The 16425-nt window shown below is 33.5% G+C and overlaps 1 protein-coding gene across 2 annotated transcripts in view; it reads right to left on the reverse strand.

The window, feature by feature from the left end:
• The window catches only part of LOC134587590 (calpain-13-like), a 242171-nt gene that overhangs the window by 186085 nt on the left and 39661 nt on the right, over window positions 1–16425 (reverse strand). For both annotated transcript variants that reach the window (XM_063444079.1, XM_063444078.1), the window contains exons 7-9: window positions 7693–7734; window positions 6918–6959; window positions 5121–5195 (exon numbers count right to left, since the gene is read on the reverse strand). In XM_063444079.1, coding sequence (XP_063300149.1) covers window positions 5121–5195; window positions 6918–6959; window positions 7693–7734 — 159 coding nt within the window. The remainder of the gene's footprint in view (window positions 1–5120; window positions 5196–6917; window positions 6960–7692; window positions 7735–16425) is intronic.

The following is a 16425-nucleotide window of genomic DNA, read 5'->3' on the forward strand; positions in this document are numbered from 1 at the left end:
TACATGGGGAAAAAGATCTATCCCCATTGAACTAAGATCAAAAAGCCCAGAAAGAACTTATAAACACAATTCAGATGGAGCTCATTTTAAAACTCATAATGAGAATTATTACAGATCTGACTATCCCTCTAGGAATTATCGGAATAGGATAGGGGGCAACTATCGACCCCGTCAGTACTCATACAGAAATAATCAAGATAGAGTATACCCAAGGAGAAGGACAGAGGAAGAGGTAACACACCAAAAGTATAGAAGAGATTCCCAAAGCCATAAGGAACGGCCAAAATCGTATAGGGACTCTAATTATAAGGAGGATAGAATCCCCACTGAAAATAGGTATGAAGCCCTGGCAGATCACAGAGAGGAAGAGGTTTTTTGGCAGAACAGAGCCAAAGACAGACACAAGATAAACCAAGAAACAAATACTTTTATAAACTCCAAAAGAAGAAGAATATTGGTTACAGAGGAACAAGAGAAGGGAGACGAGTACAGATTAAAAAAGGGACCAATAAACCCAAGGAATTAATGAAAGGCATTTTTAACTTAAGCAATAAGAATTTAGATCCTCAAAATATAGCAGTATTAAACAAGGGATTAAAATTTGCCCCAAGTAGAGGCCTAAATCATTTCGATATGTACATTGATCTGAATCGTTTAAACTATGTCTAAAAATTGTTTTTCTTAAAGATCCAGTAAGTAGAAGTCAGTTGAATCAAGTTGAACCTTTAGAAGACTTATCAAATTTTAAACATACGACATTAAAGAATAAATCCTCCTTTTACCCAAAACAAATGATCTCGGATGAAATAATTTCCTTTGAGACTATGGTCATGACAGAGATCAATAAAATTGCCCCTAAAGATACATTTAGAAATAATTTAACTATAATGGAAAAAAGGCTATTAAGGATTTAGAGAAGGACCAAGATTTGGTTATAAAGCCTGCAGATAAGATAGTCCTCATGTCCAGATCTTTTTATGACACCGAAGCAGAAAGGATTTTAAGAGACACGGACACTTATCAACAGCTGAATAAGAATCCAAGCGAAGATATTAATAAGTCTTTTCTAACATTTTTTGAAAAGGGTCTGAGTATGAACATCCTAAGGAGTTCCAGTTTCTGAATATCAAATATCCAAAGATTCCAGTTTTTTATTTTCTGCCTAAGGTACATAAAGACACTAAGAAACCCCCAGGCAGACCGATTATAGCTGGAATAGATTCAATAGCAAGCAGACTATCACAATACATAGATGTTCAACTTCAACCTTTGGTGTTTAAAACCAAATCCCACACTAAAGATACGATAACGGTTTTAAATCTTTTAGAGAATGTAGTTTGGGACACGGATTGCACTTTAGTCACATGTGACGTATCTGCACTTTATAGTAGTATACCTATGGATGTAGAGCAATAGAACACTTTTTAACTCAGTCTACAGATTTTTTACCATTACAGATCGAATACATTTTGGAGGGAATAAAACTTATATTAACGAATAATTTTTTTTGGTATAATGATAATTTCTTCCTACAAACTAATGGGACGACCATGGGGACCAAGTTCGCCCCCTAATGCTAATTTATTTATGGCATTTTGGGAAGACTCATTTGTCTTCAGTGAGCATGACTGGAGGGAGAGCTTGGTCTTCTATGGCCGTTACATAGACAACATTTTATTCCTATGGAAAGGTGAAGAAAACAGTTTAGTACAATTTTTGGAATTTTTAAATAATAATACTTGGGGTATAAAGTTAACTAGTGCATGGAGTAAGGAGGAGGTCACTTTTTTAGATCTTGATATCTATATCGAAGAGGGGAATATCAAGACTAGGAATCATTTTAAATCAGTAGATTGTATAAGTTGTCACCATTCCCCTTGGTTGGAAAATGCCCCCAAAGGACAATTTCTTAGAATCCGTCAAAACTGCAGTGATGTGATTAGTTATGAGGATCAATCATTAAGAATTAAAGCCGATTTTATGGAAAAAGGATATGATGTATCAAAATTGGAGAAATCTAGACTGAAAATTAAACATAGGGAAAGAAAAGACCTACTAACCTATATAACAAGAACTAATTGAGACCTACAAGCCTTCCTTTTATTTGTATTTTTAATACACATAATCAACAAATACGCAGAATCATTAATAAGTATTGGCCGATTTTATTACAGGATCCTGCCCTGAAACCTATTCTTCCTCACAAACCTAGAATAATTTATAGAGGTGTGAGAAACCTTAAAAGTACTTTAGTACGAAGTTCCCTGAGAGAGAAAAAATATCTCCCAACCATGTTTAAAAAGGAAAGGTGTTTTTATGATTGTGGCTCATGTCAATCTTGTAAAAAAGTCTGGATGTAATAGAAGGATAATTAAGGATATAGTCCTAAACGAAAATATAAAAATACCTATTAGACACTTCATGACGTGTTATACGAAGAATCTAATTTACCTCCTAACTTGCCCTTGTGGCTTTAGATATGTGGGCCGGACAACTAGAACCCTACACGTGAGGATCAGAGAACACATATATAAATTCAGAAAGGGTTCGAACAACACAGTGTTTCGAGCCATAGTAAAAGGTTTAATGACCAAAAGCCTGACCAATTTCTATCATGGGTTTAAAAAAATATAGATAGAAATTGGAGAGGGGGAGATTTCATTAAAGAATTAGAAAAATCAGAGATGGAATGGATTTATAAATTAAATACATTAATTCCCTATGGGCTCAACTCCAATTTTGAGCTTTGCCATTTCTTATAATCTTACACGATTTGATTTAAGGCCGGTTGACTTAAATTCAGAGATATTTTATTATGTTACAATTTAATAATAAGTATTATAAGAAGACAAAAACAGCAGGAATAATATGTGATAGACTATCAATTGTCTTTCCAGATATTGCAAGTATGGACTCTCCCCTTAGACAATTATTAATAAACCAAAAAAAGAAATATAATTATCAACTTTTTATTCAGCTAAAGGGATTTTATTCACTACTATAGAGTGAGATTAATTATAGTTGAGTAAGCATTTATAGTGTACTTGTATATTATATTTGGTATTTATTTTGCACTAAGTACGAATTTAAATGTTTAAATTAATCTTCTGATACAGAATATAAGCTTTGTATTAACATAACTAACATTGAAAATGAAATTACATTGTGTATTTTTATGTATCTGAATCAGGTTTTATTTAGGAAGAGGTTCATATGATGTGCAAGATGTATTCATTTTATGATGTGCAAGATGTATCTATTTTATTTGATCCGATATACATATGAAAATTAAGGACTGATATTATTCTCCATCCTCTTCTTTCACGTACCCCTGTTTTTATAGACTTTGGCATTTTATGAGTTAATGCAATCCACGTGGATTCCCCTGTTCATAAGAGATGGTGGAAGATTGGAATATCCAACTGAATTCATTAATATTTCAGAAGACTACACATGGATTTGAATTACAGCAATGAGTTCTACATAGGAGTTATTTTAATTGGCTTTGTAGAGGCGAAAGCAGCTGAGAGAATCCGTTCAGCTACCTCCGATCACGGCATGATAATGAGGCATGGACCGCACACGTCTTACCTGTTTTACTATCACAAACTGTGCTGCGCAATCTCTGGTGTATCTATTCACCTTCAGGACAAGACATATATCCGTAGTAGGGGTGGGTCGCCTATACGGACCCAGAAGAGATTCAAACCAGAGCTGGGTCCATAGCTTCCGTTTGTGAGTGTGTAATAATTATATGATAGATAATCTTTCGGCTATGTACCATCTACACTATGTTTGATTATCTTTTGTAGATATCGACTTATTTGAGACTTAAATGAGAATTTATCTTCCAACAGAACAAAAAAGGTGACAATTTGTTCATCTATTTCATAAGCACTACATTCTTTTCCCTCTTTTTTTTTTTCTTGGAAAATAGTGACCATAATAAAGTTTCATTTGGGATCAACTCAAAACGAGAAAATTGAAATAGGATTTACAACAATGCTTGAATTTAAGAAGGTTGGTTTAAATAGGATAAGGGTCCCTTTACAGGTCATTGACTGGCAGGAACTATTCCCTGACAATATCTCAGAATTTAAATAAATGGCCGTAAATATATATTAGAAAAGTACAGCTCTCAAGATATACTATCGGGAAAACAAATACAAAAATAGTACACTGAAAAGAATGTGTTAAAAAATAAAAATATATATATATATATAAGAGGGGCATTTAAAACATTTAAGACAAATAGGTCAACAGCATCATATGTAAATATAAGGATATCAACAGGGCTTACAAAACGGCAATTACATGTGCTTAACTCGAACATGGAAAGCTTACTCCCAAAGAGAGCAACACTAATCTCAATAATTGTAGCACAATAATGTAAAAAGGTTTAAGAATGGAAATGTTGGTCTATTGAAATCTCAGTTGGGTGTGTTTGTAAATGAGGATAAGGAGAAGGCAGAAATCCTAAATATTCTTCAGTATATAGCAATTATAAACGCATGGCTGCAGATTTGCACTTTAATAAAAGCATGTTAGCAGACAAGTGATTGGTACACAGGATAACGTGTTAAAATGATTTTAAGAAGTTAAAGCACCATAACCACTAGAGTGCGCTGTGGTGGCTATAGTGCCATGATTCTACAGGCACTATCCCACCGTTAAACATCTATCCATTTTCTAACAGTTTGACACTTATTTGGGCTCATCAGGCTCCTGCAGTCTGCCACTCTTTGCAGACATTGCTAATGTGAAAGTTCCCCTTCTATAGTAATATTAGTTTTGGAATACATTGGCTAAGAACTGTGAACTGATGTCAGCAGAACTGTATCTTGGGACTCTTGGCACTATACACTTGGCACTACAACAGTCTGAAGTGACTTTGGTGCTTATAGCTCCTATTTCATATAAAAAAAGCCTAGGATCAGATGGTATTCACCCACAGGTACTTAAGGAGCTTAGTTTGGAATCAACCAAACCACTATTTTTAGGAATTTTTTTGAGAAATCATACCAGAGGATTGGTGAAATTTTGGGAGGTTAGTTTTCAGAAAGGATATTTTAGAACTATAAAAAGTTGATATACTTCTTATATTTTGTGTTATTACAAACCTGTGCTGTGCCAACTATAGAATATGCATGGCTTTCCACCAATCCATTCCCCAGGTGAAAACTTTCAGGAATTGCCTGGAAGTAATAAAAAGAATAAAAACTAATTAAAAAGTAAGTGTTACATATGTAAAATAGGGACAAATGACAGGGATGCATAGATGTAAGAAGTGTGAGGTGAAATTCAAATGTATCCGAAACTCCCAGAATATCAACTAATTTTAGCTTATCAAAGCTGGTTCTCCGAAGTACTCTTGTGGTCCATAAACTTGTTTAGAGGCTTCCTGTATCTGTATCTGTATCTGTATCATGAGGACATTTGGTGCACAGCCTTCCTGACTTTTGCTTTGTTTTATATTAGATGGTATAACATGTTAGTATGTGTTCTGCTGACTTCTCTAATTGGCAAGGAATGTATTGTAGTCCATATATGTGCTTTATTTTTATTTATTTTTCATTAGTAATAAAAATGGATTGTGATGCTTGGATCTGAGTGTGTAACTCGTTCAATCACTCCCTCACTATGTTGAGTCTGTTAATTACTGAATATACCATTATCTGTTCTTTCACAAACTTATGTAAATCATCTACACATTATTACAAGCAGCCCTGGAACTGACTGAAACCAGAAAAGTATCATCATAGGTAAAATAGCTGGATTGGAGGTAAAATAAGTATATCTCAAACTGTTACATTGACTACATCATGCATCTCTGTGATAAATGATGTCTTCAATGTATTTGGAGCCAGTTTATATTAACTTAGATAAACAAATGGCAGTTTCACTTTAATTCCCATGTATGCAAGTTAAAAGTGTAACCCCTCTGCAACACATTGATTTCAGCTTTAAGAACTATCCTGAAGGTCCCATGGAGTGACCAGCAGAGGGGGAACTCCTGCAGAACATGGCCATATATATGTCTCCAGGTCACCTGGCCGGATATATGTCACCTGGCCGGAGATATGTCTCCATTTGAATTTTGACAGTTAGGACGATTTTGGCAGTTGCAGTTCAGAGAAGTAAGGGAAGGAATGCTGCTAAGCGGGAGAAAGAAGTTTCTGCAGTGAGAGCTGCTGGGTCCAGTGTGAAGCCCCACTGGAAGGAGGATTTCAGGGGGCATCTACATCCTGACTCAGGCACAGAACGGTTCCTTTGGCAGAGACTTGCTAGGGAAGAATAGAGAAAATTCCAGAAGCAGCAAGAAGCAGTGTTTCCCCTTATGACTGGCCCTGGTTACATTTGGTGTGCTAAGCCTGCATACTCTCCCCCTATACACAGTAGGGCACCCTGACTTTGGGCTGCACAGTTTAGAGACTGGACCCCTATTCTTACTGATTAGTGGTAGCCCACCACAGGTTTCCAGACCCATCAGGTGGATTACAAACAGCTTACTGGGCCCCAACTATGTGCAGCGACCGCTGGTACCCAACGGCCACTAGGGTAAAGGCCTAAGGAAGGGCGGGGGCGCAGTGTTATTGTGGGTGGGCATATATGTGAGGTACTCCATTATGACCCGGATTTAATTGTATTGTATTCTATTGGTGTATGTCACATGTTGCGTTAAATTCTGCTGTGCAATACAGAATTTTTTAAACATCCACATTCTGGAAGTGGGTACCCCATCTCCCAATTGGCGGAAGCTCAGGATCGGCCTACTGAGCACAATGAGGTAACCAGAGCAAAGGACCCTAAGGCTATAAGGGGGCCTAAGGGAAAAGACCCCGTTACAAAAATATCACATTTTAAGATGAATAATGTAATATATATAACAAAGAAAGTAGAAAAGATTCTGTACTTACAGTGACAGGTGCACTGCCCCTCCGAATACTCTGATGTTTATACTGGAAAAATAAAAACCAGATTATTGGAAAAGAAGATTTAAAGAATAGATCTAAAATCTTCAGATGAAACCTGTGATACATATGTGCATTAAAAAAAGAAACATCTTCTTATTCTGATTCTTATGTTGCCAATTTGTGCCTTTGCGTCCGATTTTCAAGATATTGTATAAATGAAGGACTTATTTAAGTTTACTATTTTTGGGGAGTCTAGCATCACAATATTAATTGGCTTAAACATATATAAATAAGTACATAAATGCAAACACACAAAAAGTCACATTAAATATTAAACATAGATTTTGAGAGAGATGACAATTATTTCCAAAATCTAAATAAAATATACTTTCGGGTTGTTTATCCAAAGTGTAGGCATCTGTGGTGTATGAGGCCGTGAAGGTTACAATTCAGACAAATTACAGAAATATTCGATACCTGAACCCGTTTTATCATATTTAACATGTTACTATGCCCAGCAGAATTTACATGGGTGGCTGCCCGTGAGAAATCTTCCTTAAATGCTTGACATCCTAAGTTGGTTTATATATCGTTTTTTAAGTCCCTGTGTCCTGGTTAACCAAAAGTAAGGAGAATAATTTCCACATGAATTAGACTTAGCACTCAAAGATCATCTCAATAGTAGCTGAAATGAGCTAACATTGTGACCAGTGAGAGGGCTTCTGCACAACAATTATTTGGGATTTTATTTGGAAAGTAATATGTGGTCAAGTTTCACCAAGGTTGGATAACTGTTACTTCTGTTTCTTTCTGATCCATCCTAAAAAATAAAAAAAAATAAAAAAATAAAAAAAGTTAAACAGAAAAGATAAGAATTGAGGATTAAACTATGTTATTACTTTCTAAAAAACAAACAAACAAACAAAAAACAGCTGTTGATTTTGCATTTCATTACTTTGCACAACAAATGTTAGCTACAATTAAAAGAGAACTTGTTTTTTTTATCTATTTATTACACTTTCCAAATTGAGGAAGGAATACGTCATTTAACCTGCTATAATGCAACATATAGAAAAGGCTACAATTAGGGAGATCACTGCATAATGTTGGTACAAGAATTCAAGTTTAAAGCAAAAGTTGTATGAAATTAAGGATGTTTAATATTTGATACATTATATCATCACTAATAACAGAGCTAATATATTGGGTAAAGCAATGGTGGAATTAGTGTAGAGAGGGCCTTGTATAGAAAATGTTTTGTCACCAATGAGCGCAAGCAAGACCAAACGGTTCGTCCTACAACTGTCCTGCAAAACCCACAATGCTTTGCTAGCTGGGGAGCTATCATCTGCCCATCCATGTAGAGCTGCATTTGAGAGCAGTGTTTGTGTGTTTTAGATTTGAGAGTGGGCGAAAAATTCACCTGCCTGGACTGCACTTACAGTAGATCAGCCTGCTGGTGCAGAAACACGTTTTTAGAAATAGTTTTTAAAAAATACTTACAATTCTTTACATTTTAGTTTTAATATATTACTTGGTTAGGAATGAACTCATCTGACATAAATCCATCCCAAGTCAATCAACTCCTTCCTGGTTGAATAAAATGACTGATAATGCAAAATTAACACGTACATATCGTCAGTGTGGCTGTAGAGGGAATAGTCTCCTGGCCCTGGTTACAACCTCAAGTTTAAATTAAACTGTAACTACATGGTCTCACATTAAACCATTATAGAGAGCTGTAGGGTTATTAAACTATTATAGAGAGCTGTAGGGGTTATTAAACTATTACAGAGAGCTGCATGGGTTATTAAACTATTATAGAGAGCTGTAGGGTTATTAAACTATTATAGAGAGCTGTAGGGTTATTAAACTATTATAGAGAACTGTAGGGTTATTAAACTATTATAGAGAGCTGTAGGGTTATTAAACTATTATAGAGAGCTGTAGGCATTATTAAACTATTATAGAGAGCAGTAGGGTTATTTAACTATTATAGAGAGCTGTAGGGGCTATTAAACTATTATAGAGAGCAGTAGGGTTATTTAACTATTATAGAGAGCTGTAGGGGCTATTAAACTATTACAGAGAGCAGTAGGGTTATTAAACTATTATAGAGAGCAGTAGGGTTATTAAACTATTATAGAGAGCAGTAGGGTTATTAAACTATTATAGAGAGCAGTAGGGTTATTAAACTATTATAGAGAGCTGAAGGGGTTATTAAACTATTATAGAGAGCTGTAGGCATTATTAAACTATTATAGAGAGCAGTAGGGTTATTCAACTATTATAGAGAGCTGTAGGCATTATTAAACTATGATAGAGAGCTGTAGGGTTATTAAACTATTATAGAAAGCTGTAGGGGTTATTAAACTATTATAGAGAGCTGTAGGGGTTATTAAACTATTATAGAGAGCTGTAGGGGTTATTAAACTATTATAGAGAGCCGTAGGGGTTATTAAACTATTATAGAGAGCTGTAGGGTTATTAAACTAATATAGAGAGCTGTAGGGTTATTAAACTATTATAGAGAGCTGTAGGGGTTATTAAACTATTATAGAGAGCAGTAGGGTTATTAAACTATTATAGAGAGGTGTAGGAATTATTAAACTATTATAGAGAGCCGTAGGGTTATTAAACTATTATAGAGAGCAGTAGGCATTATTAAACTATTATAGAGAGCCGTAGGGTTATTAAATTATTATAGAAAGCAGTAGGGTTATTAAACTATTATAGAGAGCTGTAGGCATTATTAAACTATTATAGAGAGCAGTAGGGTTATTCAACTATTATAGAGAGCAGTAGGGTTATTAAACTATTATAGAGAGCTGTAGGCATTATTAAACTATGATAGAGAGCTGTAGGGTTATTAAACTATTATAGAAAGCTGTAGGGGTTATTAAACTATTATAGAGAGCTGTAGGGGTTATTAAACTATTATAGAGAGCTGTAGGGGTTATTAAACTATTATAGAGAGCCGTAGGGGTTATTAAACTATTATAGAGAGCTGTAGGGTTATTAAACTAATATAGAGAGCTGTAGGGTTATTAAACTATTATAGAGAGCTGTAGGGGTTATTAAACTATTATAGAGAGCAGTAGGGTTATTAAACTATTATAGAGAGGTGTAGGAATTATTAAACTATTATAGAGAGCCGTAGGGTTATTAAACTATTATAGAGAGCAGTAGGCATTATTAAACTATTATAGAGAGCCGTAGGGTTATTAAATTATTATAGAAAGCAGTAGGGTTATTAAACTATTATAGAGAGCTGTAGGCATTATTAAACTATTATAGAGAGCAGTAGGGTTATTAAACTATTATAGAGAGCAGTAGGGTTATTAAACTATTATAGAAAGCTGTAGGGTTATTAAACTATTAAAGAGAGCAGTAGGGTTATTAAACTATTATAGAGAGCAGTAGGGTTATTAAACTATTATAGAGAGCTGTAGGGTTATTAAACTATTACAGAGAACTGTAGGCATTATTAAACTATTATAGAGAGCAGTAGGGTTATTAAACTATTATAGAGAGCAGTAGGGTTATTAAACTATTATAGAGAGCCGTAGGGGTTATTAAACTATTATAGAGAGCTGTAGGGGTTATTAAACTATTATAGAGAGCTGTAGGCATTATTAAACTATTATAGAGAGCCGTAGGGGTTATTAAACTATTATAGAGAGCAGTAGGGTTATTAAACTATTATAGAGAACTGTAGGGTTATTAAACTAATATAGAGAGCTGTAGGGTTATTAAACTATTATAGAGAGCTGTAGGGGTTATTAAACTATTATAGAGAGCTGTAGGCATTATTAAACTATTATAGAGAGCCGTAGGGTTATTAAACTATTATAGAGAGCAGTAGGGTTATTAAACTATTATAGAGAACTGTAGGGTTATTAAACTAATATAGAGAGCTGTAGGGTTATTAAACTATTATAGAGAGCTGTAGGGTTATTAAACTATTATAGAGAGCCGTAGGGGTTATTAAACTATTATAGAGAGCTGCATGGGTTATTAAACTATTATAGAGAGCTGTAGGGTTATTAAACTATTATAGAGAGCTGTGGGCATTATTAAACTATTATAGAGAGCTGTAGGGTTATTAAACTATTATAGAAAGCAGTAGGGGTTATTAAACTATTATAGAGAGCTGTAGGCATTATTAAACTATTATAGAGAGCTGTAGGGTTATTAAACTATTATAGAAAGCTGTAGGGGTTATTAAACTATTATAGAGAGCTGTAGGCATTATTAAACTATTATAGAGAGCAGTAGGGTTATTAAACTATTATAGAGAGCCATAGGGGTTATTAAACTATTATAGAGAGCTGTAGGGGTTATTAAACTATTATAGAGAGCTGTAGGCATTATTAAACGATTATAGAGAGCCGTAGGGGTTATTAAACTATTATAGAGAGCAGTAGGGTTATTAAACTATTATAGAGAGCTGTAGGCATTATTAAACTATTATAGAGAGCAGTGGGGTTATTAAACTATTATAGAGAGCCGTAGGGGTTATTAAACTATTATAGAGAGCTCCATGGGTTATTAAACTATTATAGAGAGCTGTAGGGTTATTAAACTATTATAGAGAGCTGTAGGCATTATTAAACTATTATAGAGAGCAGTAGGTTTATTAAACTATTATAGAAAGCAGTAGGGTTATTAAACTATTATAGAGAGCTGTAGGGGTTATTAAACTATTATAGAGAGCTGTAGGCATTATTAAACTATTATAGAGAGCAGTAGGGTTATTAAACTATTATAGAGAGCAGTAGGGTTATTAAACTATTATAGAAAGCTGTAGGCATTATTAAACTATTATAGAGAGCAGTAGGGTTATTAAACTATTATAGAAAGCAGTAGGGTTATTAAACTATTATAGAAAGCAGTAGGGTTATTAAACTATTATAGAGAGCTGTAGGGGTTATTAAACTATTATAGAGAGCTGTAGGGTTATTAAACTATTATAGAAAGCTGTAGGGGTTATTAAACTATTATAGAAAGCAGTAGGGTTATTAAACTATTATAGAGAGCTGTAGGGTTATTAAACTATTATAGAGAGCTGTAGGCATTATTAAACTATTATAGAGAGCTGTAGGGTTATTAAACTATTATAGAGAGCTGTAGGCATTATTAAACTATTATAGAGAGCAGTAGGGTTATTAAACTATTATAGAAAGCAGTAGGGTTATTAAACTATTATAGAAAGCAGTAGGGTTATTAAACTATTATAGAGAGCTGTAGGGGTTATTAAACTATTATAGAGAGCTGTAGGCATTATTAAACTATTATAGAGAGCTGTAGGGTTATTAAACTATTATAGAAAGCTGTAGGGGTTATTAAACTATTATAGAGAGCTGTAGGCATTATTAAACTATTATAGAGAGCAGTAGGGTTATTAAACTATTATAGAGAGCCATAGGGGTTATTAAACTATTATAGAGAGCTGTAGGCATTATTAAACGATTATAGAGAGCCGTAGGGGTTATTAAACTATTATAGAGAGCAGTAGGGTTATAAAACTATTATAGAGAGCTGTAGGCATTATTAAACTATTATAGAGAGCAGTGGGGTTATTAAACTATTATAGAGAGCCGTAGGGGTTATTAAACTATTATAGAGAGCTCCATGGGTTATTAAACTATTATAGAGAGCTGTAGGGTTATTAAACTATTATAGAGAGCTGTAGGCATTATTAAACTATTATAGAGAGCAGTAGGTTTATTAAACTATTATAGAAAGCAGTAGGGTTATTAAACTATTATAGAGAGCTGTAGGGGTTATTAAACTATTATAGAGAGCTGTAGGCATTATTAAACTATTATAGAGAGCTGTAGGGTTATTAAACTATTATAGAGAGCCATAGGGGTTATTAAACTATTATAGAGAGCTGTAGGGGTTATTAAACTATTATAGAGAGCAGTAGGGTTATTAAACTATTATAGAGAGCTGTAGGGTTATTAAACTATTATAGAGAGCAGTAGGGTTATTAAACTATTATAGAGAGCAGTAGGGTTATTAAACTATTATAGAGAGCAGTAGGGTTATTAAACTATTATAGAGAACTGTAGGGTTATTAAACTAATATAGAGAGCTGTAGGGTTATTAAACTATTATAGAGAGCCGTAGGGGTTATTAAACTGTTATAGAGAGCAGTAGGGTTATTAAACTATTATAGAGAACTGTAGGGTTATTAAACTAATATAGAGAGCTGTAGGGTTATTAAACTATTATAGAGAGCTGTAGGGGTTATTAAACTATTATAGAGAGCTGTAGGCATTATTAAACTATTATAGAGAGCCGTAGGGTTATTAAACTATTATAGAGAGCCGTGGGGTTATTAAACTATTATAGAGAGCAGTAGGGTTATTAAACTATTATAGAGAGCTGTAGGGTTATTAAACTATTATAGAGAGCTGTAGGGGCTATTAAACTATTATAGAGAGCAGTAGGGTTATTAAACTATTATAGAGAGCAGTAGGGTTATTAAACTATTATAGAGAGCTGTAGGGTTATTAAACTATTATAGAGAGCTGTAGGGTTATTAAACTATTATAGAGAGCTGTATGGTTATTAAACTATTATAGAGAGCAGTAGGGTTATTAAACTATTATAGAGAGCAGTAGGGTTATTAAACTATTATAGAGAGATGTAGGGTTATTAAACTATTATAGAGAGCTGTAGGGTTATTAAACTATTATAGAGAGCAGTAGGGTGATTAAACTATTATAGAGAACTGTAGGGTTATTAAACTATTATAGAGAGCAGTAGGGTTATTAAACTATTATAGAGAGCTGTAGGGTTATTAAACTATTATAGAGAGCTGTAGGGTTATTAAACTATTATAGAGAGCAGTAGGGTCATTAAACTATTATAGAGAGCTGTAGGCATTATTAAACTATTATAGAGAGCAGTAGGCATTATTAAACTATTATAGAGAGCAGTAGGGTTATTTAACTATTATAGAAAGCAGTAGGGTTATTAAACTATTATAGAGAACTGTAGGGTTATTAAACCATTATAGAGAGCTGTAGGGGTTATTAAACTATTATAGAGAGCTGTAGGCATTATTAAACTATTATAGAGAGCAGTAGGGTTATTAAACTATTATAGAGAGCAGTAGGGTTATTAAACTATTATAGAGAGCTGTATGGTTATTAAACCATTATAGAGAGCTGTAGGGGTTATTAAACTATTATAGAGAGCTGTAGGCATTATTAAACTATTATAGAGAGCAGTAGGGTTATTAAACTATTATAGAGAGCAGTAGGGTTATTAAACTATTATAGAGAGCAGTAGGGTTATTAAACTATTATAGAGAGCTGTAGGGTTATTAAACTATTATAGAGAGCTGTAGGGTTATTAAACCATTATAGAGAGCTGTAGGGGTTATTAAACTATTATAGAGAGCCGTAGGGGTTATTCAACTATTATAGAGAGCAGTAGGCATTATTAAACTATTATAGAGAGCAGTAGGGTTATTAAACTATTATAGAGAACTGTAGGGTTATTAAACTATTATAGAGAGCTGTAGGGTTATTAAACTATTATAGAGAGCTGTAGGGTTATTAAACTATTATAGAGAGCTGTAGGGTTATTAAACTATTATAGAGAGCAGTAGGGTTATTAAACTATTATAGAGAGCTGTAGGGTTATTAAACTATTATAGAGAGCAGTAGGGTTATTAAACTATTATAGAGAGCTGTAGGGTTATTAAACTATTATAGAGAGCAGTAGGGTTATTAAACTAATATAGAGTGCAGTAGGGTTATTAAACTATTATAGAGAGCTGTAGGGTTATTAAACTATTATAGAGAGCAGTAGGGTTATTAAACTATTATAGAGAGCTGTAGGGTTATTAAACTATTATAGAGAGCTGTAGGGTTATTAAACTATTATAGAGAGCAGTAGGGTTATTAAACTATTATAGAGAGCTGTAGGGTTATTAAACTATTATAGAGAGCAGTAGGGTTATTAAACTATTATAGAGAGCTGTAGGGTTATTAAACTATTATAGAGAGCAGTAGGGTTATTAAACTAATATAGAGAGCAGTAGGGTTATTAAACTATTATAGAGAGCAGTAGGGTTATTAAACTATTATAGAGAGCTGTAGGGGCTATTAAACTATTATAGAGAGCCGTGGGGTTATTAAACTATTATAGAGAGCAGTAGGGTTATTAAACTATTATAGAGAGCTGTAGGGTTATTAAACTATTATAGAGAGCTGTAGGGGCTATTAAACTATTATAGAGAGCAGTAGGGTTATTAAACTATTATAGAGAGCAGTAGGGTTATTAAACTATTATAGAGAGCTGTAGGGTTATTAAACTATTATAGAGAGCTGTAGGGTTATTAAACTATTATAGAGAGCTGTATGGTTATTAAACTATTATAGAGAGCAGTAGGGTTATTAAACTATTATAGAGAGCAGTAGGGTTATTAAACTATTATAGAGAGATGTAGGGTTATTAAACTATTATAGAGAGCTGTAGGGTTATTAAACTATTATAGAGAGCAGTAGGGTTATTAAACTATTATAGAGAACTGTAGGGTTATTAAACTATTATAGAGAGCAGTAGGGTTATTAAACTATTATAGAGAGCTGTAGGGTTATTAAACTATTATAGAGAGCTGTAGGGTTATTAAACTATTATAGAGAGCAGTAGGGTCATTAAACTATTATAGAGAGCTGTAGGCATTATTAAACTATTATAGAGAGCAGTAGGCATTATTAAACTATTATAGAGAGCAGTAGGGTTATTTAACTATTATAGAAAGCAGTAGGGTTATTAAACTATTATAGAGAACTGTAGGGTTATTAAACCATTATAGAGAGCTGTAGGGGTTATTAAACTATTATAGAGAGCTGTAGGCATTATTAAACTATTATAGAGAGCAGTAGGGTTATTAAACTATTATAGAGAGCAGTAGGGTTATTAAACTATTATAGAGAGCTGTAGGGTTATTAAACCATTATAGAGAGCTGTAGGGGTTATTAAACTATTATAGAGAGCTGTAGGCATTATTAAACTATTATAGAGAGCAGTAGGGTTATTAAACTATTATAGAGAGCAGTAGGGTTATTAAACTATTATAGAGAGCAGTAGGGTTATTAAACTATTATAGAGAGCTGTAGGGTTATTAAACTATTATAGAGAGCTGTAGGGTTATTAAACCATTATAGAGAGCTGTAGGGGTTATTAAACTATTATAGAGAGCCGTAGGGGTTATTCAACTATTATAGAGAGCAGTAGGCATTATTAAACTATTATAGAGAGCAGTAGGGTTATTAAACTATTATAGAGAACTGTAGGGTTATTAAACTATTATAGAGAGCTGTAGGGTTATTAAACTATTATAGAGAGCTGTAGGGTTATTAAACTATTATAGAGAGCTGTAGGGTTATTAAACTATTATAGAGAGCAGTAGGGCTATTAAACTATTATAGAGAGCTGTAGGGTTATTAAACTATTATAGAGAGCAGTAGGGTTATTAAACTATTAT

This window comes from Pelobates fuscus, chromosome 2 (assembly GCF_036172605.1).
Source record: "Pelobates fuscus isolate aPelFus1 chromosome 2, aPelFus1.pri, whole genome shotgun sequence".
NCBI classification, from domain to species: Eukaryota; Metazoa; Chordata; class Amphibia; order Anura; family Pelobatidae; genus Pelobates; species Pelobates fuscus.